The sequence below is a fragment of the Delphinapterus leucas genome, chromosome 18, assembly GCF_059928025.1.
Source record: "Delphinapterus leucas isolate spDelLeu-1000000601 "Yukka" chromosome 18, BTC_Dleu_Yukka2, whole genome shotgun sequence".
NCBI classification, from domain to species: domain Eukaryota; kingdom Metazoa; phylum Chordata; class Mammalia; order Artiodactyla; family Monodontidae; genus Delphinapterus; species Delphinapterus leucas.
The window spans coordinates 10982997-11010266 of NC_143146.1; the positions used below are offsets into that span (position 1 = coordinate 10982997).

At 37.5% G+C, this 27270-nt stretch overlaps 1 protein-coding gene across 3 annotated transcripts in view; it reads right to left on the minus strand.

Annotated features, from left to right (window-relative positions):
- Window positions 1-27270, minus strand: part of PCCA (propionyl-CoA carboxylase subunit alpha) — a 352118-nt gene that overhangs the window by 254265 nt on the left and 70583 nt on the right. For all 3 annotated transcript variants that reach the window (XM_022576840.3, XM_089899400.1, XM_089899401.1), the window contains exon 7: window positions 6-137. In XM_022576840.3, the coding sequence (XP_022432548.1) occupies window positions 6-137 (132 nt within the window). The remainder of the gene's footprint in view (window positions 1-5; window positions 138-27270) is intronic.

A 27270-nucleotide genomic window follows, 5' to 3' on the forward strand; every position in this document is an offset into this window, starting at 1 on the left:
CTCACCTTGACCACTCCATCAAAGCCAGGGATTGTGTTAACCTTTGCGTTCTTAGCTAATAATTTGCTTTCAATCTTGTCACCCATGGCTTGAATAGCATGTGTATCAGGTCCAATGAAGATGACATCTGCTGCTGCCTGTGAAGAAATGCCAGTATAAATTTATAACAAAAACATTTCAGTGCTTGATGTGGAGTCACAATTTTATAAAAAGAAAAACCCATATGTATATTTACTAGTTACTCACAGACCAAGAACAACTTAAAAGCAAGCATTTGAGCCAATATATTACAATATACAATACTGTGTTGCATATAGTATATGTGCACAAAGGTATATGAAAGTCAGGTCAAAGAAAAATAACTAAAAGTAATGAAGAACTCCTACTTGATATTAACAGTATTCTTTGGAAAAGCAACTTGAATGGTGTTGTAGTTATATCTAGTATTCTGCCACCCAAACTAAACAGTAAGTTCACCTTTAAAATGCCTTATAAATCTTTGTATTCTCAATACCCTGCAGCACAGTGCCTACTTTAACATGCCAACTTTGTGCCAGGCTTTGAGCTAAGTGTAGGGGATAACATGGATGAAAACCACAGAATATCAACTAATTCAAGGGAACATGAAACAGATCACCAGTACCTCAGAGAAATAGACAAAATAAAGTATGCAATGTTTACATCCTTGTGACTATAAGAAATGAGTAAAGAATACAGTAGGAATTTACCAGGCAGAGTTATGATTTCAATCAAAACTACTCTGTATAAATCACGATTAGTTCCCCAGCAATGGGTCCACCTCTCTGTGTATATGATATTAAAGTAAACAAAATGCTAATGAATACTAATTAGGAACAGAAAAAAATACCGATGGAGTTAGTGCCACTGTAGGGCATGGTCCAGAGAAGTGAAAAGGGGGTTTGCTGAGGTAAAGAATGAGGTCATTAGGTAAAGAACGGAAGTTAACTATGAAAAAGGAAAAATCAGATTGTATGCAGGGCATCATCATAGTAAGTTACCTAACTGCTGATTCTCCCATGACCTTTGGTCAGGGTCAGTATAACGAATAAATCATATAATTTACATCTCATATTCTATCTACTGGCACTGCTGCCTGAAAAGACTCTGGGCTTTAGAAAGGAGCTTCATTCTCCTTATGAGAATATCATCCAGAGTGCCTACTGCAGTGTGGTGTTTGGATTGCTCTCAGCCATTGTGAGCAAAGAGGATTAAACCCACCCAGAGCAGGAGGAGGAAGTAGAGCAGGGACACAACAAAAGGAATATATGAAGAGATAAATATTTGGGAGATGATATGACAGTTTCAACTTTACACGTGCTGAGGTGAGATGCCTGTGGGATAGTCAAGTGCCCATGTTCAGGAGACAGAGAGGTCCAGAGGTTAGAAGATAGGTCCAGGCTGAGATACAGATTTTTAAAGGCATCAAATAAAGGATGGAATTAAAAATTGTAGATGAAATCATTCAGATAAAATGTACAGAAAAGCCAATGCCTTTAAACTCAGGATGTATACTTTCCCTCCTGCCCAAAAAAGCAAGACAGAAGGGGAATTTTTAGATTTTGAGTTTAAAGCCTCTTTTCTTTGTGTGACAAGGGGGTAATAACCACCATGCAAGTTTGACTGAAGGACTGAATAAATAATAATATAAAACACCAAGCTGAGTGCCACAACTGTTAGTTCTTGTCCCCTACCCAGAAGTCCTGATAAAAAGAGAACACTAGAATAATAAGACAGCTAGGTCCATAGGACCCCAAAATACGTTACAGGAACCAAAATACCAACACTTACCAGTGTTACAATAACAGAATGCTAGATAAGAAACCTCTTCAGCCATAACAGATGCTCATTAAGTACCTCTCCATCAAATGTTTGTATGTAGTTTTAACAGAACCTCATTTTCTTTAAAAAAAAAAAATTTTTTTTTTTTTTTTTTTTTTGGCCATACACGGGCCTCTCACTGTTGTGGCCTCTCCCGTTGCAGAGCACAGGCTCCGGACACGCAGGCTCAGTGGCCATGGCTCACGGGCCCAGCCGCTCCGCAGCATGTGGGATCCTCCCGGACCGGGGCACGAACCTGTGTCCCCTGCACCAGCAGGCAGACCCCCAACCACTGCACCACCAGGGAAGCCCCCCCCCAAAAAAAAATTTATGTGAAACCCCCAAAATGTAAAGCACATAAAAAAATGGAACTGCTCTGTAAGAGGGGAAAGTGGTAGTAAGACTACACCTCCACATACTCTGTGTCTCTAGCTGGATAAACTAGTCATTTTGGACCAGAGCAATAATCATATTCACTTCTCTTTATCCCAAACCTACAACCCAATAAACACTAAGAGGAAACAATCATGTTTCAACTACCAATTGTCTTTCCATATTCTCATTTTACTTGCTAAGATGGAGGAATTTTTATCATAAATGCTGTTTTAAATACCACTATGCCAGGCAGATGTAATCAAGGAATCAGAATACCTACACAAAGAGTTGAAGAAATACATAAATGAGAACATCCAAAATACATTATGATTACACTTCTGATTAACAAGAGCCCAACGACCAGGAACCACTGATTAACCAGACTTTTTTCATGCATTCGAATTTGAGGAAAATTACTCACCCCAAAATGTGAAATTACCAAGAAAGAAAGCTCACATCAAGTATTTAGTGACTATTCTTTCTCCCATCCAACACAAAGAAAAATAGCCAGTAGTACACTGAGTAACTACTCAAACAGATGTTTCAATAAACTAACTTCCTTTCTATCTTTATCTTTTTATGTTTTGGTAGTACTCCCTGGGTTAGCCTTTAAATGTAATTAAGGCAAATTAAGGAAGCAGTATCATAGCTCTGACTCCCGTAATTCTTTGATCAAAAAAGCAAGGATAAGACAGTATGGTAATTGCAAAGTGATGAAGCATGTTTCAAAAGTCCTGAGTTTTTGTCCAGAGTGATTTGTGTGACTTAGAACTTAAGGCCAAAATTTATGCACTAATAACCTTTCAATACTCTACTATTATTAACCCTGTATCTTTTGCTACCCATTTTCCCTAATCACCAGTAAGTCTCTTCGGCATGCCATAGCAAAAAAATTTATTTCTCAAACTATGCTTTTCAAGGAACTTGTAAATTTACCATGAATGATAAATATAATACCTAAATACAGGTAAATGTATAATGGTCATGAAAAAAGTGGGAATTTTTTCATCACTGGAAACACTTTTGTAGTGATACCTAAGAGAGAAATTACAAAAAGCTGAAATCACTGCTCTAAGACTGAAGAAAAAAAAAATACTGTTTTCATTTTCTAAATTCTGTGATTTTATGGTTCTGGTCATATTTTGATAAAAGAATGGGGAAAAGAGTTGGGTTTGAGCAATGTGCTAGGGAAACAGAGATTTAATTTACAACAGGCTTTATGTTGCAAACGCAGAAATAATCATCTGTAAAAATTAAAATGTATGATACATAATTCATTCTTAGAAATACCATGACAGTTAGTAAATTGCTAAGCTATGAATCCAGTTTTGTTTTTTTTTAACGTATATATTTTAGGTTCATAAGGAATTACTACTTGGATAACTGTAAAACTAAGGTCAGACAGACATGAGCCATAGCCATGGAAAAACTGCTGAACTGCCTGAAGGACCTAGACTCTGGACTTTAATTTTTTTCCATGATAAAAGAAAAAAGAATTTCTAGTAGAAAAGGCCAGTTTCAGGACTGGTGCAGAGAAGTTAGCACATGAGATAAAAAACTGAGTCAGTGAGAAAGCTTTCAAAAATTAATATAGTTATCTCAAAAGCACATATTAGTGCTACCCACTGAATGTGTTGATAACAACATGAGTATCAAAAAGAATAAAAGAAATTACAAGGTTAATTCATCTTTTCAAGACCACGAATAAACCTTTTCCTGCTACCTCTGTTCAAGTATTTGAACTTCTCAGACATGTATCACTGATTTTAAAAAATATATAGCTCTTTAAAAAGCAACATAGAGGAAAACTAATTTCACACATAAAACTAAGCAAAATAAAAGTGTCAAGGTAAAATCCTATACACTGTTTTTATAAGAAAAAAATAAGAGCTAGAAAAACATCCATGGAGGGAAAAAAGCACAAGAAAGACATGCTAACACAGCAGATCAAACTGTCACCTATTATTTCAAAACAAGCTGAAAGACATTTTAAAATAAGAAAACATGAAATAAGGTATCAGGATTAGAAATGATCTGAAATGAGGTGATAGACCTAAGGATAGAATTAGAAATGCAAAAGAAAATAATTTTGGAAGTGAAGACTAAACTAGAGGGAAAATAAGAGTGAATAAAGAAAACAAATAATGACTTACAAGAGACAGAAAGTCAAAGGAAGAAACTTTTTAAAACTTTAAATGTAAAAAAAAGAAATTTTTTCTAAAATGCAAGAGAAAATGGCAAATACTAAAGATAAAGAACATCCAACATACGGATAAGAGGAGTCTTTGGCCCGGGGCCGGGGGGGGCGGGGGGGGAAGCACGGAGACTAAAACAACAAAAAAATACTAAAAACCATAACTCAAGAAAACTTTCTTAAAACTGAAAATACATATTAAACATACTACAGCATACCTGAAAAATTCAACCCAGAATGAACAGTACCATGATACATTCCAGCAATACTACTAAAGGAAAAAAACGAGAATATGTGACTTGTACAAAAGAAAAGTTTAAATTCTCACCAGACTGGGGCTTCCCTGGTGGCACAGTGGTTAAGAATCCGCCTGCCAATGCAGGGGACATGGGTTCGAGCCCTGGTCCGGGAAGATCCCACATGCTGCGGAGCAACTAAGCCCGTGCGCCACAACTACTGAGCCTGAGCTCTACAGCCCATGAGCCACAACTACTGAGCCTGCGTGCCACAACTACTGAAGCCCGCATGCCTAGAGCCCGTGCTCAGCAACAAGAGAAGCCACTGCAATGAGAAGCCTGCGCACCGCAATGAAGAGTAGCCCCCGCTCGCCACAACTAGAGAAAGCCCACGTGCAGGAACAAAGATCCAACACAGCCAGAAATAAATAAATGAAATAAATAAAACAAACAAACAAACAAAGAAACCAATGCATCTTAGAAAGGTGGCTGATTAAAGGCCTGAAGCAAGAAATGTAAAACATGAGCCTAGAATATCTTGTCAGATCAGAGAGCAAGGAAGCTATAAAAGATTATGAGGGTCAAGTCCAAAAGACCATGAGCCAACTTAGGTCCCCCTGGCCAAAGAGAGACAACTTGAGATTCATTAGTAACTCCAACAGATTTAAACCTACAAAATACGTTTAAATCTATGACTTCATAATGATACTTTTAAAAAGAACTGGGGGCTTCCCTGGTGGTGCAGTGGTTGAGAGTCCGCCTGCCGATGCAGGGGACACGAGTTCGTGCCCCGGTCCGGGAGGATCCCACATGCCGCGGAGCGGCTGCGCCCGTGAGCCATGGCCGCTGAGCCTGCGCGTCTGGAGCCTGTTGCTCCACAACGGGAGAGGCCACAACAGTGAGAGGCCCGCGTACCGCAAAAAAAAAAAAAAGAACTGGTTAACCAATTTATTACCTCAAAAACTAGTAAATAAAGGTAAAGAATTATACACTCATCTTGCTCTTTCTATATGAATTACATCCTTAGGAAACCAAACAATAAATGAGGGGAAGAGTCTCTTTATAAATATATTCCAATTAATTAATGAAAAAGATGTTAGAATTAAAATATCACCATTTTGCAATCTAATGAAGCAATAGCTATAGACAGTAAGCTTCAAAGGCTGCTTAGATCTTAAAAAGCAGTAACAAGACATGTGCCTCCTACAGTCTTGGTCAAAGGAATTGAAACCTAAGTCTGATCCCCATCTCTGAAGCCAGTTTGCCAATCTGTAGGAAATGCTACAAGAATGGAGGGAAATGCAGAACTGCACCATGATTATGCAATCAGCTAAGTCAAGACTGAGAGACACTCTACAGGTCAAACAGCCCAAGGTTCGTCAACAGATAAACTGCAGGGAAGAGAAATGTATGTGAGGAGGACCTATGGATTGAGAGATATTTAGAAGACCTATCAGAGGTGAAAATAAATGGGCAAGACAAATCACAGTGTCTAGGGATGCAAGTTTGGACCATAAAATTATTTTAAAATTCATGAAAATGATTACTATATAAGTCAAAGTAGTGGATACATCTGGGGAGAGACCAGAGGTTAGGACTCAGATGGGTCACACGGACAGGCCTTCTGGGATTCAGGGCAAATGTCTCATGACTGAACCTACGTAATGGCTACAAGATTCCTCTCCTTACGCAAGCCCACACTGGTTCTGCATAGTTTTTTCTGTATCTGTCTTTTATTCTACAATAAAAACTCTGAAAACATTCTCAGAGTAGCCGCCAGCTTATAGGAGTAAACCCAACACCTAGACCAGAAGCAGCCACAGCAGCAGCACCCACAGCCAGTGAGGCGTTTCTCAGGCCGGTTTGCTAACCTCTTCAGGGGACTTTTTTGGCTTTTTTTTTTAAAAAAAAAAAAAAAAAAAAAAAAAAAGAGAGAGAGAGAAAAAAAGAAAGTGCACTCTCGTGTTTGGCTGGGATGCTTCAGTAGATGGTTATTTTGCACAAAGTGAAGCGTGATGAAGTGGTAACAACCACTGCCACTATAGGTTAAATGTGAAAACTATGAAGTACAAAACATCACCTTTGCTGGCTTAACCGGACAGCATCCAACCTCTGCAGCATCACTACTTCCAAAACACTCAGATTTTGCTCTTTGTATGAGCTCCAAGAAGAGCTCATGAGGATGGTGGCAGAAGGGTTGATCTGGGATTCCGTCTGACTAGTGTCTGTTTGCAAAGAAAAAAGATCTTCCTGTTGCCATGAGCACTGCTGAAATCACAGATGAGCTTGGACTGAATTCTCTGAGCAACAGAAGCTGGTCCATCAGGCCACCTGTGGCAGTGGAGGAGGACTGGATTGCTGTCCAATCCGTGATGAAACCAGAACCCCTCAGGGAGAACTCATCTTCCTCCTGCTTTCCTCCTCTCCCTTCCACTACCTCCCCTTAACTCACCTGTGGCACACTGCGCTCACTGTGGACTGAGTGCCTGAAGCTGTATTTCATTACGCTTTTGGTCACAGTATATTACACTATACTGTAAATGTGACAGGTGCAACCTGCAAACTGATTTCTTATTTAATGTAAATAGTTTCTGCTTCCAATGAGACCACTTCTGCTATTTGATACAATATTACTCAGCCCTTTTTTCTTTCTTTCTTTTCTTTTTTTTTTTTTTTAACTTAAAAACAAAAAACTCAGTTCAGTCCCAAGAAGGAATTTCAGCCAAGTTGGCACTCGGGCTCTAACAAGTTACTGTGTAAAAGAGGGAAGGCTCCTCCTCTTGGCTTACGACATCGGGGTTGAACCGTTTTGGTTGTTAGCTTTTAACCTGAACTCAGTGTACTTTTCAAAATAATGATTAGAAATAAAAGATAAGGACAACATTTGAACACACAGATGGGAGAAACATTCCTAGTGTAGTTTCCATGGTCATCAGTAAATACCAGTCGGCTGGGTCTTTACCCCAAGACTGGGTACAAGGTACGGATGAGCACTTACTGGAAGCCCCAGGCTGTGCAGTGGGAATGATTAGAGAAGACCAGAATATGAATCCTAATTCATTTTCCTCAACACTGACTGTGGGGCATCCATAAAGGGAGATATAGAACCCTAGCAGAAGGTGCCACCAGCCTCCAACCCCCTACATATATAGGCGTCATTTTCTTTAAGTGCTAGTCTGCTCCTTGCAAATTAAGAACCCAATTTATGTGACTCACTGGGAACAGAACCTTAAGGAACTTGACTGTTGTGGAGGAAGGGTAGTGGAAGGGAGACAAAGACTCTTTAAAATTCTAAACATAAATTTATAAACCAGCACAGCTTTTCAATTTGTTTGGGATGCTAATTGCAAGATCGACTGAAATCTAATGACATACTTACAAACTGCATTTAGCTTATGGTACACTGTACATGTTGTGAGTTAGTTTAACCAAAGGAATCTGTGTCTTTCTGTCAGTATTACTAGTATCTGGATTTCATTCAGTCTAATGTATATTCTGTATTAAGTGTCCACTTGGCACAATGCACTCAAGTAATATTATTACTTCCAGATGATAGCCACGTACAATATTTAGTTAGAGAAACAGTTTCCACACTGTAACAATTGGCAGAAGTCAGGTTTTCTAGTTAAGGAATATCATTAAATATAAAACCTTGTTTTTCACGCATAGGAAGTGAACAATACAGCAATAAGACACCTTCCATTTCTAATATTTGACAGCGGAATGATTTTTGTTTCTATTTTTCAGCTATTATTAAGTCCAAAAAGTTGTTAAATTTACTTATTAAATGTTCTGGGTTTCTGACAAAGGTACTTAGGGCAAAGAAGAGGTTTTTGGTACTTATTAATTTCACAGAAACCATTTAAATAAACAAACTATAAATCTCTAAATATCTTTGTACTTTTGGGGTAAGCTTTTCAAGTTCACGTGGAAAATAGTTTACTTTTAAAACTTCTAGTTACTGTAGTCTATGTTAATTTTGTAAATGTTCTTTCCCTTTTAAAAGACTAAGATTGAAGTTTGTTAGTGTTTGCCATTTTTGTGTGCATATCTGATTTCTTTTTATTTCCCTGTAATCAGCACTGATACCTATTTCCCGCGTCTCCTCGACTGCTAAGAAGAAAGAGGCTGGGCGTTCAGCTTCCACATTCTACACTCTTTGCGCAGATCAGGACACTAAAAAGACACGAGTTAACAGAAACCTGAGTGGGCTGTTAACCTTTTTTTTTCTTCGGGAAATGTAGATGCAATAACATTTCCAGCTGAAAGACTCAGATTCTAAGTTCCTAATGTTTAAGAATGCAAATGAAGTATTCTGTCTTTTCTGTGCCTGGAGGTGTTCTGTGAGAAAACAGAAAGAGGTTTCTAGGATTAGTTCCACAGATTTCCTTTATCATGTAAAATCTTAGACTGGTTGCACTGGCAAGAATCAAAGAAAAGCAATACAGAAGATACCCAGAGAAAATGAATTCAATAACTTCTTTAGCAATAACACTGAGAAAATTAGAGTTAACTAAAAAGTCAGCCTTTTGGATAAATTTTAGCCTTCCTCCTTTAAAGAAATTCTAGTTTTAATATTAGAACATTTTTAAAAAATATATTAGCAAAATATTGATGATCAAGTCAATGACACTAAATTTTCTTGGATGAAACTGTTTATCACTCAGCTACCTGGCATTTTCAGGAAGTTAAGCTTATTTTTGCTTTGTAATACAATAGTAATAACGCTTTAATTAAAGATGCAAGTACAGCTGTGAACTTCTTGTTGCATTTTCATATAGATTGATCTTCTTGATGTTTGAAATAGGATTTTATGTTGAAATGTTTTTTAAAAAATACATAAAACTTGAATATATAAAATTTTAAATTTGTTTATATAAAATTATTTATGTAAAACGTTGAACTCTTTTAATAATTTCAATTGGATTGAACAAAGTATGACATTCATGATTCGAGGTCCCAATTATCTAAAACCCACAAGGAATTTTTATTTCAAATACAATAATTATATAAGGTTTAATGCATATTGAACGGGGCTACCTGTGGGAATGAGTTTGTGTTCCAGTAATTCTAATAAATGCTACTGTAAAACAAAATTTTTTTAAAAAGATGTAGGCACAAATGTTAAAGTATTTCTTCTAGATGTATTTTTTAAGAGGATAAGGTAAGAAACTTCATATTTAAATATGGTTGTGTATTGCTAAGGTTCTCCTTATATAAACTGGTCATAGGAATTATTTAGTTATGAAGTTGTAATTTCCTTCTTTTGTACTTCCCATAAAATACTTTTAATTTTATATCTCAACAATTTGGATATTAAAAATGAGTTGTTTTCATTTCTCCCTGATCCAATTATTTTTATTGTTTCATGAATACTAAAATTAATTGGTACTTTTGGATTGAAAACTAATTTTTCCAGTTCAATTTTGGAATATACCTTATAACAACTATGGAATTAGATGAGCAATTTTACAGTTTAAGTCTTAAAAACGATTTAATAATGCTTCAATTAGCATGAGGGAATGTTAATGTAGATGCCTCCTGACTCACCTTCCTGTTCATTCCTCAGAGTCCATTAATATTTACTGCTAGTAGTAAGCTGGTAAACTGGTGAAAGGCTAGAGATCTTGTGTTTAGTCCAAACACTGGATACTAACTTTAATTTTTAAATGTTTAAAATTGGTCTAGGATATTATCTGAATTATGTACTCTTTCTATTTCCTTTGATAATATGAATTTTTTTAAAACTTGCTACAAGTAGAAGTCCTTCCACACTCTGTGCTTAATTTACTGCTTTCTGGAACACATCAAGTTCTCGATACCACTGCTGGATGGAAATCAGAGTCATGTGGTTTGAATAAAGCATGCTCTACCTACAGTTGGGATATTCTTTTTTGTTAGCACATTTAATTGCTGTGCTCTAGTACAGCCTACGTTATAAAGCTTATTTCAAATAACGAATGGAATGCTAAAAAAGCAGAGATCATGATTTCCAGTTAATTGCCTCGAGCAGCTAATTCCTCACACTACTCAGTCCAACAGGCCAACCTGCTACTTTCACCCTTTATTTTGGTTATTAACAAGGATGCAATGAAGTGAAAGTGACAATAAGATGTAGTGGAATGACCCAAGTAGAGATTAATTTATCTCTAGGTAGGAAACATTTTTTTTAAAGTTTGAAGGGAGTAAAAGAACAAGGAATGCATTAATATTAACAAGAACAACAATATGTACTTTACTTATTTAGCACCATCTAAAAGGCACTGTAGTAAGGCTCACTTTACCCTAAAAACCATTTTATACATAAACATTTCAGTCATTGGGTTCTAGTTGGTTTACAAAGTTAGAAAGTCTTCAATTTATTCTAGAATTACACAGTAAAATATCTTAACTAACATTCCACAGTTTTTAAAGTTTTTTTAAATTTTTTTAATTGAGGTACAGTTGATTTACATTGTATTACTTTCAGGTGTACAACACAGTGATTCAAAATTTTTACAGATTATACTCCATTTATAGTTATTATAAAATATTGGCTATATTTCCTATGCTATAAAATATATCCTTTTAGCTAGCTTACTTATTTTATACAAAGTAGTCTGTACCCCTATTTTGCCCCTCTCCCGTTTCCTCTCCCCACTGGTAATCACTAGTTTGTTCTCTATATCTGTGAGTCTCTTTCTTTTTTGTTATATTCACTAGTTTTTTAGATTCCACATAGAAGGGATAATATACAGTATTTGTCTTTCTCTGACTTACTTCACTAAGCAACATATCCTCCAGGTCCATCCATGTTACTGCAAATGACAAAACTGCATTCTTTTTTTTATGGCTGAGTGGTATTCTATTGAGTATCTACACCACATCTTCCATATCCATTCATCTGTTGATGGACACTTACGTTGCTTCCATTTCTTGGCTACCGTAAATAATGCTGCTATGAACACTGGGGTGTATTATCTTTTCCAATTAGTGTTTTTTAATCCTTTTTTCTCAAAAAAAAAATGGGGCTACGAAACCAGCAGGACATAAATAGTCATTTCTACTTAACATGTCAGTAAAATTAGGATCTGAGAGATGAAATCAAATGCTCACCACCCCTAAACAGGTAAAGTGATAGAAATAAGATAAGACCCAAACCAGTGGTTTTACCTGCAGCTCTGCTGCCTTCTCACGTCCCAGGTTCAGGTGGCATGTGCTAACCACCGGGAAGTGTCATACGTAAGTCTGCCTGACACAGTCCCAGGACACACCTATTACCTCAGCACCCATCTGACTAGTGCCTCTTTTCACTCTCCAAAGCATGCTTGTTTGGACAGACCTGGTTTCTGAATGCAAAGAGTTTACAGTCTAGTAGAACAAACAACACATACCAAACAATAAAAACAATAAATGGTAGAGAGTACTAAATGCACTAGAAGAGGTTAAAAATAAAAAATCAGGCACTGTGAACAGAGTCCAACAGAGGAATCAAGGAAGGCGTCACAAAAAGGGTAGCATTTGAAGGAAAAAAGAAAACTAGGATTTGAAAAGGCAGCAAGGAAAAACAAGCATTTAAATATTCAGGAAAACAGTCCTCCCACTGGTCTGTAAAAGGTTCTATGATCTTCAGAGAATCTTGATGAAGCTACACGCAACCCGTGTTCATCCTAAAGGGTCTCCCCCGCCTTCTCTTAAGCCTTACAACAACCAGACCTCAACTGCATACTTCTTCAGTATACAGGTAAAGCCATGCATTCACTCTACAAATACGTGCTAAGCACCCACTCTGTGTCAGGCACTGTGTTAAGTCTAGGGAAACAATGATGCACAAGACGAAGATGTACCACTGCCCTCTTTTAGTTGACAAACCAACTGGGAAGACAGGACACAACAAGCAATTAAAATCACAAGAAAGCATGGGTGCTGTGACAGAGAAGTACAGTAGTATACTCTGGGAAACTAATGGTAATTAGAATAAAGCATACATGGATGGAAACTGTCAGCCAAATCAACGTAAGTTTATTGCAATGATACCTCTACGTATGAAGTGGCAATATTTCAATCATAACTGCATAAACAATAAAAGACAAGGGGAGTCTTTCCAGACAGAGATTCCCTCCCCTTTGCATCAGAGAATTTTTCCCTTCTGTTCACATTAAATTTTGCTACAATTTTAACGTGCTCAAATCACCTGATACGTCTTTCTCAGAAAGTCCAACCAGGGCCTTTCTAACCTGCTAGATAAATAAGACTTGAGAATGCAATCTTCTCCCTTCAATTCAAGCCTTGTAACTGATGAGGGTGAAAATGGACATCATATATAATAGATGAAGCATTATTTTATATCAACTACCAATAAGCATAAACATTAATTGCAGCAAAATTATCTTAAAATGTTTTACCAGCCTGTGCGACTCCCTTGAAATGTACGCTATCACCACCTTACGTAGCCTTCTGAAGTTTTCAAGTTATGACTGACACCACCTATAAACTCCTCACCTCCCATGGCTCTTGAATCGTATAAAACAACTGTCAAGCAGGGTTTTAAATTATATTCTTGTATTATAAAAAGGCAGGAATTAGAAGCAGCAGAGTGTAATGGTTAAGAGCAGGAGGCTGCCTAAACTCCAATTCTACCATAAACTACCTGGGTGGCCTTGGACAAGTTTCTTAACTACTCTGTGCCTCAGTTTCTGTATCTGTGAGGATTAAATGAATTAATACATGCAAAGCACCTGGGACAGACGGGACCCTAATGAGCTGCTGTCTAGCTGTGAAGGGATTCAGAAGGCACAGCTGGCTGTAACTGACTGGTGAGGACTCCCTGCCCGCCTTCCCGTGTGCAGGTGTTTAATGCATTCCAGGAGCCTTGTTCCTGAGAAGGCAACCCTTCCTGAAGAGGCTAAACCTACTTCTCCCCCACACCCTTCATCTCCTCCTCTCAACCGGCTCCCTCCTCTCACCCTAAAACCCTGCTTGCATGTAGACTTGCTCATCCTTCCATCACACGGCTAAAGCTGAGGCAAGCAAGCAAGCCACAGCTCTCAAAGGAGAAAAGATGTCGCCCAGACAAAATTTTAAATGCCCGCACAATCCCAGCAGCCAGCCAGCCAGCCTCTGGTAACAGAAATTACAGCGGGGCAAGCACAGATAGTGCTGGAAGGCAGGCAGAAATGAAACTATTGTGCATGCCAGCTTGAGGAATACAGGCTCTACAGACAACAGTAAGCCACTGAAGGACTCTGAAGTACTTCAGGAAGATCAGTCTGGCTCCAGTACTGACCAGGCTCCAAGGAGGAAAGATTGAGACGAAGTGATCAGTGGTCCAGGAGAAAGACATGAGTGAAGAAGTAATATGACAGCAGTGGGAATTCAGTAGAGAGAAAAGCAGTGAGAAAAGCTGCAGTAATACTAATTAATAGTACACCTTGGCAATGGATTTAGGGAGAATGACTGAATTAGGAAGTGCAAGGGAGGGGAATGGTCAAAGTTGATCATAAGATTTGCAGGCCAGAAAACAATTCAAACAGGAAACCGAAAAGCAGGTTCTGTTACAAGGATAAGTTCCACTTTGCACATAAGTGACCTGTTAGCAGGACAACCGGAGGAGACTTCCATGGGAGACACTCTCACATGGATATGGAAATGTCTTCAGTAAAAAACAGACAATATCCAAATACAATTTCTTGGGATAAACTACCCTGCTGCACTTGAAACCTTAAAAAGTTATGATATCACATTTACCTGTATAATCACTAAAGTCATGAGCTGTGAAGTACTTCTGAGAGATTTTAAACATTTTACTCATGTTATTACTACCTTAAACACTTCACTTCCGAATCAAAAAGGGTTTTTGGAGTACTACTGTTCATGCTCTGTGGTTTAGAATGCTTTTCAGTTTCAAAAGCTCAGTTTTGACACAGCAGTTACTCTACTTGACCAAAGACTTCAACTCTGATTTAATAATGCTATTTAATAACAAATAAACTTCAAAAGTCTTTTTGAATTTTTTGGCTTCAATATCCACACTAGAAATTGCATAAAGAGAACACTGGAAGTCAGCAGAACACATAAACGAGCCATCAAAGATGAACTCCATGATCTGGGATGACGTGCCAAGGCATTTTCACAGAACACTAAGGCCCACCCACCATACCAGTCAGAAAACAGCGCTCTGATGCTGTAGTATTTATCTGCCATAGGCCATTTCCAACTATCCTAAGAGGAGGCTAGACTCTAGTTAAGACCCTACCAAGAAATAAAAGTAATTTGAAGTAAGTCTTCTATCTTCTTTAGGTTACCTATAATAAAGCCCTAAAGAGATTCAGTCCTTTTCCCATATGGTTGTCCAGTCTAGTAAAGAATTTTCAAATTAACAACAATGGAAACTGATTTCAGGGTTTTTTGGATAAGAGGACAGCATAGAAATGATCTTAGGCTGAAAAAGGCATAATTTTATGGGTTTAAAATAAAAACCGTACAGTACTAGAAAACAAAAAATTATAATCCTTGTTGGTACTACTAAACGGTCAAGATATATGCAAATTAATTGTTTTAAACTCATTCATTGACAAATTTCTAAATAAAATAGAAAAAGTTATTTAAAATAATTTAACTCTATTTTCAACAACTCGGGATGATGTCACAGGTCATCCAGAGACTACATACAATATATTATCCCCACCTTGTGGTCAGCTTCATGAAAATGAACACACTAAAAATAGCAACAATCCCTGTACCTGTCTAAAAACCTCTCCTACCATTTATTTCACAGATTTGACTTGTATTTCCAAGAATTCCTTCTTCCCATGTTATTCTCAACATGAAAAGACATAATTCTTATTTATTCTTACATGTTTACCCTCTTTGTCTAATTTTTCATCACAGAATACCTAATCCATAAATTTAAACATTAACAATCAACAGGTATTAATTTATTATATACCCACAGAATGGGGTATTTTTAAATCTGTGTGTTTCAATTTTACTTCTGTTAGGTTGCCAAATCCTGCACCACTATATTGGGGGTTGGGGAAGTGAATCCCTTGCCTCTTCTACAGCATAATTCAAATTTGGGGGGAAATCCAGAAAGTTTATAAATCTAATCCAACACTAATGTTTACATATGTTACTATATTTTACAAATATTTTATCAGTGTGATTCTCACTTATCCACAAAAATTTTTTAATTCTGAAAGCAAATCCTCCACAGCATTTCTGAATTAACTGCCCACATTCTCAACTGATATGCACTAAAGGGAATGTAAATCTAATGTTATTGAATATAATTACTAATCACTTCTTGGCCTTTAGGTTAAGATCAAGTAAATATAATCAGTAGGCCCTATACATTTAAACTATATGACACGTTCTCAGATTACTTGTATGTCATCCCTATCTAGCTTTTATTTGCCGTGTTACTACACCCTGCCCCCATGTATTAGCAGAAATAACTGTACCATGTGCTTTTTTATTCACAATGTCACAGAGTCTCTTTCTAGTGGCTCTAACCACATGTGTGCTTATGAACAAGATAGTGAAATGTGTATTAAACTAAATATATTCATATAGATGTGTAGCTGTTTCAAACACCATACTTTGACTATAGAGTAGTCTATCTCCGTCCAAGTACAATAAAAAGGAACATTTGTAAGTAGTTGAAAAAAAACATATTTCATGACATGTTAAAAATCACATAAAATTCTAGTTTTAGTGTTCACAAATAAAGTTTTATTGAAATACAGCCATACCCATTATGTTCACTTACCTATACTTGCGGGCTGTTTTCATGCTACAACTGCAGAGTTATATAGTTAATAACTGAGTCGAATAGTTCTGACGGTATGGCCTGCAAAGTCTAAAATATTTATTACCTGGCCCTTTACAGAAAGAGTTTGCCAAACACTGGGCTATATGATAAAACGGTTTAAATTTCTAGTGATCATACGCATGAGCAACAGCTGAACAGCCATCTTGCAAATATAACAGAAGTGATTTCTGTATTTATAAACATCTGCCTACTTTGAATTTAGGGTATCAAATCTATCCCATGAATGGCCCAAAAATAGAGCTAGGCAATCCACCTCTTACCCATTTATTTGCTTATTAAGCAAATATATACGAGCCAGATATTGTTTGAAGCACTGAGGAAACAGTAATGATCACAAGGGGGGAGGGGAACTCCTGTGGTTGTGTAGGTTACATTCCAGTGGGAGAGAAAGACAGACAAAATAAAGTATGTATCAGGCTGAAGTAAATAGAGAAAAATAAATTAGAAAATGGGAATTGAGAGTGTGAGGTGATAGGAGAATAATAACTAGCCATTTTAGTTAGGATAGTCAGGGTAGGCATCTTTGAGAAAATGACTTTGAATGGCCTAAAGAAGGCACATCTGGAGATTCTGTGTTCTAGGCAAAGAAACTAGCAGGTGAAAAGGCCCTGAGGTTGTAAGCATACCTTACCTCAAGGAAGAGGTAAAATACAGTAAGCAAGAGAGCAAAATACTTAGATCAGAAAGGGGGATGGGGACTTAAAGGACAGATTCTTACTCTGAATGAAATAAGAAGCTATTAAATGTACTTTGTTGCTTGGTTTTTAGCAGAGAAGCTGATATTTGAAATATCAAATATTTGGATATTACTTGTCCAGGGATCACTCTGACTGGGTTCTGAGAATACTCTGGAGGGACATAAACATGGAAGCTTGGAGATCAAGTAGGAAACTAATTTGATGATGCAGATGAGAGATGCTGGCAGCTGGAATAAATGGTAGCACTGACAGTAGTGAGAAGTGATCAGATTCTAAATTAATTTTGAAGGTAGAGCCAAGAAAATTAATCCCCTTCCTGAGAAGGTCTTCCCCCTTTTTTTAATCTCCATTCTTCTCCCCCATCACCTTCTCTATGTAAACACACTCCTATTTTCAAGATCCACTTCAAATGCCACCTTCTTCATGAGACTTTTCTAGACACTCCTCCCCCATCAAAAGTAAGCACTTCATTCTATGACTTCCCCACAAGGCCATCTCTGACTCTCATGAGTTAAACTCCTCCCTAGGTCTCCTCCCTGTTGTATCTCCTCTCTATAAACTTCTTCAGGGTAGTGAATCTGCTTCACCTTTGTATTCACTGGTATCTGCCACATCAAGAGATATACGCCAAACAATCAAATTACGTAAGTTCTAAGTTTCCTCTTGGCTCAAAAAGCCCGTGATTTTCTTCTCTCTGTGTACTTTATAACTCCAATGATGCCACAATTATGAAACTCAGCTTTATAGGGGCACAGAGTTTTTATGACAGGAGTAAATTCCTAGGGAGGAAACCAATAGCTAGACAAATACAAAACACTCTTCTTCACTAATCCTTTCATACACACCCACACCTCTCCTATTAGAAATTAGACAACTGTCTCTCCAGCTATACCTAACCCCTAAGCTACCAGAATTAACCATTACCTTCATGCAGCACCTACATGAGACATACTTTGATTGCTGCGATGACCACACTGCCCTATAATTATGTGGTATAATAGACATTTTGTGGAAAAGTTAGCCAGCCCGCAACTCTCTGAGCTGCACTTTTCCCAACCACAGCAAAAGTCCCCTCAACTGCAACCCTTTTGGGGTTTTGTTTGTTTGCTTGTTTGTTTGTTTTGGCCACACCGCACGGCATGTGGGATCTTAGTTCCCCGACCAGGGATCGAACCCGCGCCCCCTCTAGTGGAATTAACCACTGGACCCCAGGGAAGTCCCTGCAGCCCTTTTGCAGGATGTGATCTGGCTCCCTGAACACAGATGACTGTAGCAAAAAGCAGCTAACCCAAACTCGATCTATCGCAGTCCCTTTCCCAGGAATGGGGACCAAGAGAAAAAAGAGGCTTTCCTCTTTTCAGGAGGCCAGACCTAAAACACATAAGCTCAGGGGCTATGGGGTCAGCATGTTCCATGGGACCACTGGAGCAGAGAAGCAGAGGATGCAAGTGGACAGGCTTGCCGAAAGATTTCAAAGAATGAAGCAGAAACACAGAGCAAAAAGACCTGACAGCTGGCTAGTCTCTGTTTCCAATAGTTTCCTCAAGCCTCCCTATCTTTTCACTCTTGGATTCCTCAAAACACCCATGTGTAATATGCACAAAGTTCTAGCTGCCCAGGAACATCGTTAAAGCAACTCATAGCCTTGACATTGTTTTCCTTACTTACTAACATAAGGGTTAAGGCTTTAAGCTCTGGTTCTAAAAATTTTAACTGAATAGTAACAACTGAGTGTTCTTTCAGTCCCCAAGACCAATACAAGGGACAATCACAGAAGGAATCAAAATCTAATACCCATAAATAAGTTTCTTGGAAAAGCAAGTTTTGTGCCCTACTTTATTTTTTTAACTAAGTTTCTCAGTGTCTAGCACAGTGGGATAAGAAAATTTTCAATAAATGTCTGATAAAGAACAAAAGACTGTCAACCCACTAAACATCCCAACTCTCCCCGCCCCCAGCACACACTTCCTCCAACACCCACAGAAATTCTTCTGAAAGCACTGATGCATCTCCCAGTTTTGGGTTTCTCTGCCATTCTCTCAGACCTGTCCCACTCTGCAAGTCAGCTCTGCCCTTGGCTAGCTGTCCTCACAGTCACAAAATGGCTGCCAGCAGCACCAAGCCCTCTCACTCACAAAAGGGTGGGCGTGGGGGGCCGATGTGGAGCTTGAGCACCGAAGTCTCTCTAATGAATGAGAAAGTTTCTCTCCCAGGAATCCCAAGAAAAGCCTCACATTCTGTTTCAGCGGTCCAAACTGGCTTAAGCCTTCACTGAGTCATCCTTGAATAATAATTGTCAGAAGAGATAACATGATTATAACTGGCTTAAACAAATCACCAGTGGTGGAAAGAATGTTAGAGAGGCAAACTGTCCACTGGAACATGAGTGTGCACACGTGCATGCCTACCAGATACAAGCATTCACTGAAGCCTATTTGCTTGGTATAACCATCACCTGCTAGTCAGACAAAAAGTTAAAGAAGCTTACCAGTAATTAACACTTGGCAGAAAGATATCAAAGGAGACAGAATTTCGAGTGGCCACCTTAAACTGTGATACCATATATTGTTCCCTTTGTATCCACACCTTTCCCCTAACTGTTCTCAAGACTTGAAGGGTGAAATGTTACCATGTACAGTCTTACTAGAGTGTTTTTCAAGACGGAATAATCGAGACTTAGGGAAATAAACCACTGTGAGAAGAGGAATGCTTCTTGGTATCAGATTAATCTCTAAGTAAGGGCAGGGTTTACTGAAAAGCAGATGATTTGCAAAGTACAAATCAGAAGATAGCTTTGTGTCCTAACAACCGCAGGACAAAACTAAGGGGTGAAGACTTCTATAGGAAGGCCAGCATGAGACTTTTAACTTCTTTTAAGGCATTGTTTCTTATTACATGTAGCTTGCATTTTTCTACTCCTGTTATCATAACGGCTTTTAATTACATAATTCTTCAGTCTGATGTGCATTCTTGTTATAGTTAATATAGAAATACATCACATTACATCACTACATGCTTAAAATTCCCCCCAGTGGTTCCCCAAGGCTGCTGAAATTAAAATCCCTGCTTCTTACAATGGCCCTTGCTGATCTGCCCTGAGCCTATCTTTCCAACCGCATCCTGTACCACACACCTGCTCATTCATCATTCTCCTGCCACACCAGCTTGCCAGCTTCCTTCTCTCTATCGACAAGCTAATCTTCCTGCCTCAGAACATTTACACCTGCTCATTCCCTCGGCCTGGGGAGGGTTTACCTCAGATCCTCACGTGCTGGCCGCTGCTCCTTCTCATCCTTCAGTTACTTCAGTGCAAATGTCACACCCTCCCCGCACCTGAGCACCACCCACAACCCCGCCACACACACCCCCATCCCCACCCGCACATCCTGGGCCATGGCCCTTCTACAGATGACCGCCTCTGGGTCAGACACTAATCCCCAATCCAATCAGTTGTCAACAGAGTGACAGGCTCACGTGATAAAGAAAGCTTGGTAATTTAAACAGCAACTACAAGCAATGAGGCGAAGAGAAGCAAGAATGTAAGGAACAAGTCAAGTATTAGTGACCAAACTGAGCTGAAAACACAGAAATGATTAACAAGTCAGGCCTACCATGATCTCAGTTTCCTAAAAGATTGTGAGAGTATTTAGGGGCAAAAAAGTAAATTATTACCCCAGTTCAAATACTAGCCATAGGCTTTAGTCTTCTTTCCAATAAAATACACGTATCAACTATTTCCCTCATTCCTTAACGAGAGCACAAGCACGAAAGGATGACACAGAAGTCACTCTGAGCACCTCTAGAGAATGCACACCTGAGGTAATATTACTCATCAGTATATAAATCGCATTTACTAATAATATCAGTTATTCACAGAAGCAATAATTGCTTTAGGATACTTCAAGGTACAAATATTTATCTTTACTATTAAAATTATTAAATTATTAAAATTCAAGATAAAAAAGATCATACAAACCAAAATTTAACAGTGAAAAAAATATGGTTAAACATTGTGTCTAAATTATTTTTTTAAAAGAAACAGGCATTAAAACAGGTTTCAAAGAAAGAAAGATATCATAGAAAACAGTAATTCTGTATCTGAAAAGAAAAACACCGTAGCATTTGCCCAGAAGACACTGCCTGAACCTCCCATCCATCCTTCTAAATTTGGAGAGTCTTAAGAAATCCTGTGTCAGCAATCAAAGCCAGTGCTGTAACCCAACTATAGCAATCCACTTTCAAAATTCTTAAAAAACCCATTTGGGGTTTGTCGGTAGGAGGTAAATTAAAGCCTTATGTACTGAGAAGCAAATAATTTGAAAAATGTACAGGGGCAATGAACCCTGAAGTTATCAGGCATCGAAATGACTATAAAAGTGTTTTGTATAGTTTACCAAGAAGATCCAAATTTTCTATTTTTCATCTATTTTCTAAAAATGTATAAGAACTGTTAAACTTGGCCCTTGGCCTTAAAACACTACTTATCAACTGTTAATTTACCCAAGCATCTTTTCTAGTTTTTAAGTTGAAATAAAATCTTTATGACATCCAAGTAACTGAACAGGACAGATTTTTCTGAATCAAATTAAATGCAATGATTTTCTGGTAGCAAAAATACATTACTACATAAAACATTTATCAGGTATTCTTAAGTGGACAATAAAAAAGAAACCTGAATTAAACTGAAGTCTAGTAATATTAAGGAACTAATCTCAGAAATGTTGCTACAAGTCCTAACCACTTTCAAAACAGAATTCTACCTCTAATATACAGATCTATTCAAATAGGAAAAAATCCACTTTCATATTAACTATTAGGCAAAAAAAAAAATCGTCTTCATAGTTGAATTTTTAAAGATGCTTTCTATAAAGAGACTACTTAGTACCATGCTGAAATTTTCAGTAACTAGAAAATTTAAATGTAGTCAGTATGATGGGAATATTTTCTTCGGTCTCTTTCAGGTCTGAGAACATTTTAAGTCTTGAGTTATTTTTACATGCTCTTCTTGAAGGAACTGATTTCTCTACCCTTAAGTTTTGTATCTTAAAATGTTTGAGAAATGGTAAAAACAGAAATAATCAATTTTCTTTTTCAACAGGGGGGGTCCATGCAAGGCTACCTTTGTCAAGAGTATATAAGAGAATACCATCTTAAAGCTCATTTTTAGATTTTTTTCAATTGTTTTACTATAAAGAATTTAACAAAGAAGTTTACTAAATAAATAACAGACTTGAGAAACAGAAGAATTCTATGATGCCTTATCTGACCCCAAGTCTACTAGCCCAAGCATCACTAAAACTAGTTAAATGCTAATTATACAAGAGGCAATTTGCCAGTAATTGAAAAAGGCCTATGAAATTAACAAGTGAATACTATCTGACACAAGAAAGCTGGCAATGGTTATAGAGGCTTTTGCCTTGTAAAACCAGAATCAGAACTCAAGACGATTAATCAACATCTTAACACTTCCCATCTGTAAGCTCAAGGTAGTGCTTACTGTCACTTGACAAGTTGCTTAGCATTGCAAAATTTGATAATTCATGTCTTACTGAATTTTTACTGACTTGGAAGAAAATAAAACACCAATTAAAAGCAGATGTCACCTTTAATTCTAACTGGCTGACAAAGTTCTAATTTTTTTACCCAGTGCAGAGACAGAACGCCTGTAGATGACAGTTTGGACAGTTAAATATTTAAAGTCACTGATATCCCCCCACAAATTTGCAAGTGATTTTCCAGAACTTAATCCCATGGGGATTTTTTATCTGGCAAACATCCAAAAGGAATAGTTTCAAGTAGACATCTAGAAGGTAAATTTATTGTTACATTTTTGCAAAGGCTACAAATACTGATCAGAACATTACTAAGCTAATATCCTCAAGATTGCCAGCTTTATCTTCATAAACATAAAAAATTTTCCAAAAACCACATTGCTCCATGTTGCTCCTCTATTAAAATCTAGCTTAAAAAAAACACAAAAAACTAGTATAAAGATTTAATAAACTGTGCTTAACATACATTCATGTTTAAACGATCCAAGGGCTGGGCTTCCCTGGTGGCACAGTGGTTGAGAGTACGCCTGCCGATGCAGGGGACACGGGTTCGTGCCCAGGTCCGGGAAGATCCCACATGCCACGGAGCGGCTGGGCCCGTGAGCCATGGCCACTGAGCCTGTGCGTCCGGAGTCTGTGCTCCGCAAAGGGAGAGGCCACAACAGTGAGAGGCCTGCGTACTGCAAAAAAAAAAAAAAAAAAAAAAAAAGAAAAGATCCAAGGGCTAAACCATATCCAACTGAACTTACCATAACATAATAACAATCTGATTTGAGTATTGATATTTTTCAATGTCTTTCAATACTATATTGTTAGTCATAAGTTCACTCAATTTTGCTTCTACTGAGTTCTGAACAAAACTTCTTAAATTCAATGTTTTGAAAAACAACACAAAAATAAATAAGTAGACAGACTGATGACCATACTAACACCCAACTGACAACATTAATATCTACTTTCCTGCAATAAACCCAAATTTCCATATATATGTAAATAAACTTAAAATGTATAAACAATTACAACATTATTAACCTTCTAAAGATAGCTAGGCTAGTGTTTCCTAATGCTACTGTTTCTATGCATAAAGTAACTTAGAATAAAATCCTGAGATCTAAAAATGCTTCATTATAATACAATAGGTTTTTCTACAAGAAGAAAACTTCTGGATTTTCCCAAACATCCCGATTTCAAAGACACTATAATAAATAGAGTCCCGGCCCAATGTCCAACAACACTGACCACAGCCTCCACAGATTACCCCTGAATGATCTAAGCGAGCTTTCAAAAGCCAGAACAAGCTGCTACCAATCAGGCAAAGAGGGAAATGAATCCCAGAAGGAATCACCACAGAGATCCCAGTCATAATAACAGGGTCCCTAGGAGCTGTAAAGGCCTAGCAAGGCTTTGCTTGCGTCTACTCTTTACATAACAATCAGACTTGGCTTAGCAGTCAGAAGGGGTAAAGGAACCAGGTTGATCCTCTATTGTTCACTTCCTAGGTCTAACGGAGTATCTGCACTTTAACAGAAAGTCTGTCATGAAAGAAGAATTTGAGGAAGATGAAATGGAAAGGTGGTCACAAAAAGGGGATTTAAGGGAGTGGCCTACCTGTGACAACTTTTGTAGACCTAATCTTTGCATTTCCATCCTGCTTCATGCATTGCTAATCAGAGATCCACTGGAAGCTTCAGAACCAACTGAAAGGCCTGGCAGGGTATTTGGCTTTCCATTCTTCTACTCTGTTTATTCCCAATATATATTCATCAGGCTTAGAAACAACTCTTGAACAAGGGCAGCCACTCAGCAATGAAATGTAAATTACTGACATGTGCTGAAACCTGGACTTGCCACCACTAATGAGCACATTAAAGGAAAAATGCTCACTAGATGACTGCAACCTTTTTCCTGAACCCCGTGTGCATGGAAAGCCACAATTCAACATCAATTAAAAGAGCTAGCTGCAAAACAGTAACAGAGCAGCCCTGTCACCACTTTTAATACCTCAGAGACCAAAAAGCTAAGACAAACATGAAATTTTTACACTTCATCGACTAAAAATGTTGTGCAAAACATTATCGTAAATGTGGTCCACTGTGGTTAAGATTTGTGAATCACTATTTCAAACAGTTTCTTAAGAGTGAAGAAAATAAGGTATCTGGTGGTTTAAAAGAAAATCAACAAGGTATTAATCTATTGCTTTATTCATTAATGCAGTCAACAAATTCTAGACTTAGTGATCTAAAACTCACCAGAGACTTGGCAAGACTAAAATTATATAAAGCTTGTCAAGAAAAAATTTATAAACCATAAACTAATGATTTAGATCTCAAAATAAGCAAAATGCTTGGTTTATATGAGCAGGGGCTCATATATAGAGAGGCAAAGACTATTATTTATCATAATCTAATCTGCAATTTAAAATGGAAAATTCTGAAATAAAATGTGAACAGACATCTAGTAGCTATTATTAACTTTTAAAATATAATTTTCACAGTTAAAATAAATTTTTAATCAAAATTTCAAAGTAAACGTGGCAAAAGAATGAATGAATAAAGGTATCATTAGTTAATTTACTATTAAGTTATTGTGTGACAAATATTTTTCCAAAGAATACTATAATACAAGTCAGCACTCATAGTATTAACATGTTTGAATATGATTTAATCTTTCTTTGATGACCTAAAAAGCATAGCTGATTCTTAAATGCCCTAAAAAATTAGTAACAACAAATACTGTACAACAATGTTAAAAATCTGGTTATTTTCTCTTTGTGGTTTCTGGCTAAATTTAAGTTTTCTATATAATGCTGTGCAGTTAAACTCCAGCTTTTTAGAACCCTCAGGGCTTGAAAACACAACAGGCTTTACTCAAAAGAACTGATAACCTACTAGTATGTGATCAGGAAAATCATTTTATTTCTGATTCAGTTTCTTCATCTAAAATTTAGAGATAATGATACTGCAGAACATACACAGGTGGGGGGAGCACATGTGAAACCACTTTTTATACTATTTGACAATCCCCTAAACAAGAGATTCATTAGTTCACTAGGAACCCAAGACCTCATTCCTCCCCTATCAGAAACCCATTTAACAAAGTCTTCTCTCTTATTCAGAAGTATACTTGCCTATCCATCAGGAATCCAGGAGCTTTCACTTTCTTTCTCCTTGAAGAAAAGGTACACTTGTCCAGGTGATTTCCTCAAAGGATATAAGTATGTGTCTACCTTCTACAGGAGATATACTTCGGCATTACTGGTTACTTTTTGACACCTCAGAAGGATTATTTTATCTTCTATCTCTTCTTATTCCTTATTTGATATCTTTTAGTATCTGTAGTTCCTCATCCCCACTGCTGTTTTTAACCTCTACCAACTTCTGTTATTGCTACTAAGGCCCATACACGCCACTCACTAGAACTGTACTGGTCAAGGCCTCAGAAAAGGGAGGCCTCCAATACATGGGTCCCTGGTGGCTGAAGCAGCTGCCACATGCGAACTCACCCAGGACAGCCACACCTCAGACTCCACTGAAAACTACCACCGCTGCTTTCCACTGTTCTCTTTTTTTTTCCTATGTGCTTTTCTTCTTATTTCAACTGCTTCTTTTCCTCACTTCCAGCTTTTAAGGGGAAAAGCTCAACTTTTGCAGACAACTCTTTATACAGTCCCTGTATCAAGAGGTCTAACAAATTATAATTATAAAATTATATAGTTATAGTCTGCCGGGAAAAAATAATGATGGGTGAGGGAAAAAAAAAGTTGAAAACTTCTTAAGGTTTTATTTTGTTTTGCTCTACAACGAGTTGTACAATCTCTTCTTCAGAGGTAGTACAGCCCAGAAAATAGGAGTACAGCCGATGCTTGGGTTCAAATCCTTGCCCAGGCACCAAGAGCTGTGTGAGCAACTTGCTTAAACCCAACTTCCTTTTGCTTCTTTTACCTATAAAGTAAAGACAGTACTATCCACTTGTAGGGCTATTATGAAAAGCAAATGAGTTAGTACATGTACAGTGCTTGGAACAGTGCCTGGCACACAGTAAATACTCAAAAAAGTTAATTTGCTGAAGGTAGGAATCTCATCCATTTATATCATGGTCACAATCAACCTTGCTGCTTGTACTCTTATCTAAACTCACATTTCCTGTTTGTCTTTCTCTACTATTCACTTTTAAAATTCCTTTTGCTTTTAAATGGTGTGATAACGAATAATAACAGCAGGAATGATGATAAAAATCACAGAGAGTCTTTATACACTATACTAATAAGTACAGGCACAAATTAAAACTCCAAAGCATAAAGACGGCAAAACAAATTTACCATTATATATATAAGGAAGACATCAGACTTCCCTGGTGATCCAATGGTTAAAACTCCAAGCCTCCACTGCAGGAGATGTGGGTTTGATCCCTGGTTGGGGAACCAAGATCCCACATGCCACACAGCACAATCAATCAATCAAGACACAGCCACATTATACTAAAATTCATATACAGAAATCCAATATATGATTTTCTTTCATGCAAAAGGAATTAACAGGAAATAATAGATCCTAACAAATACTTG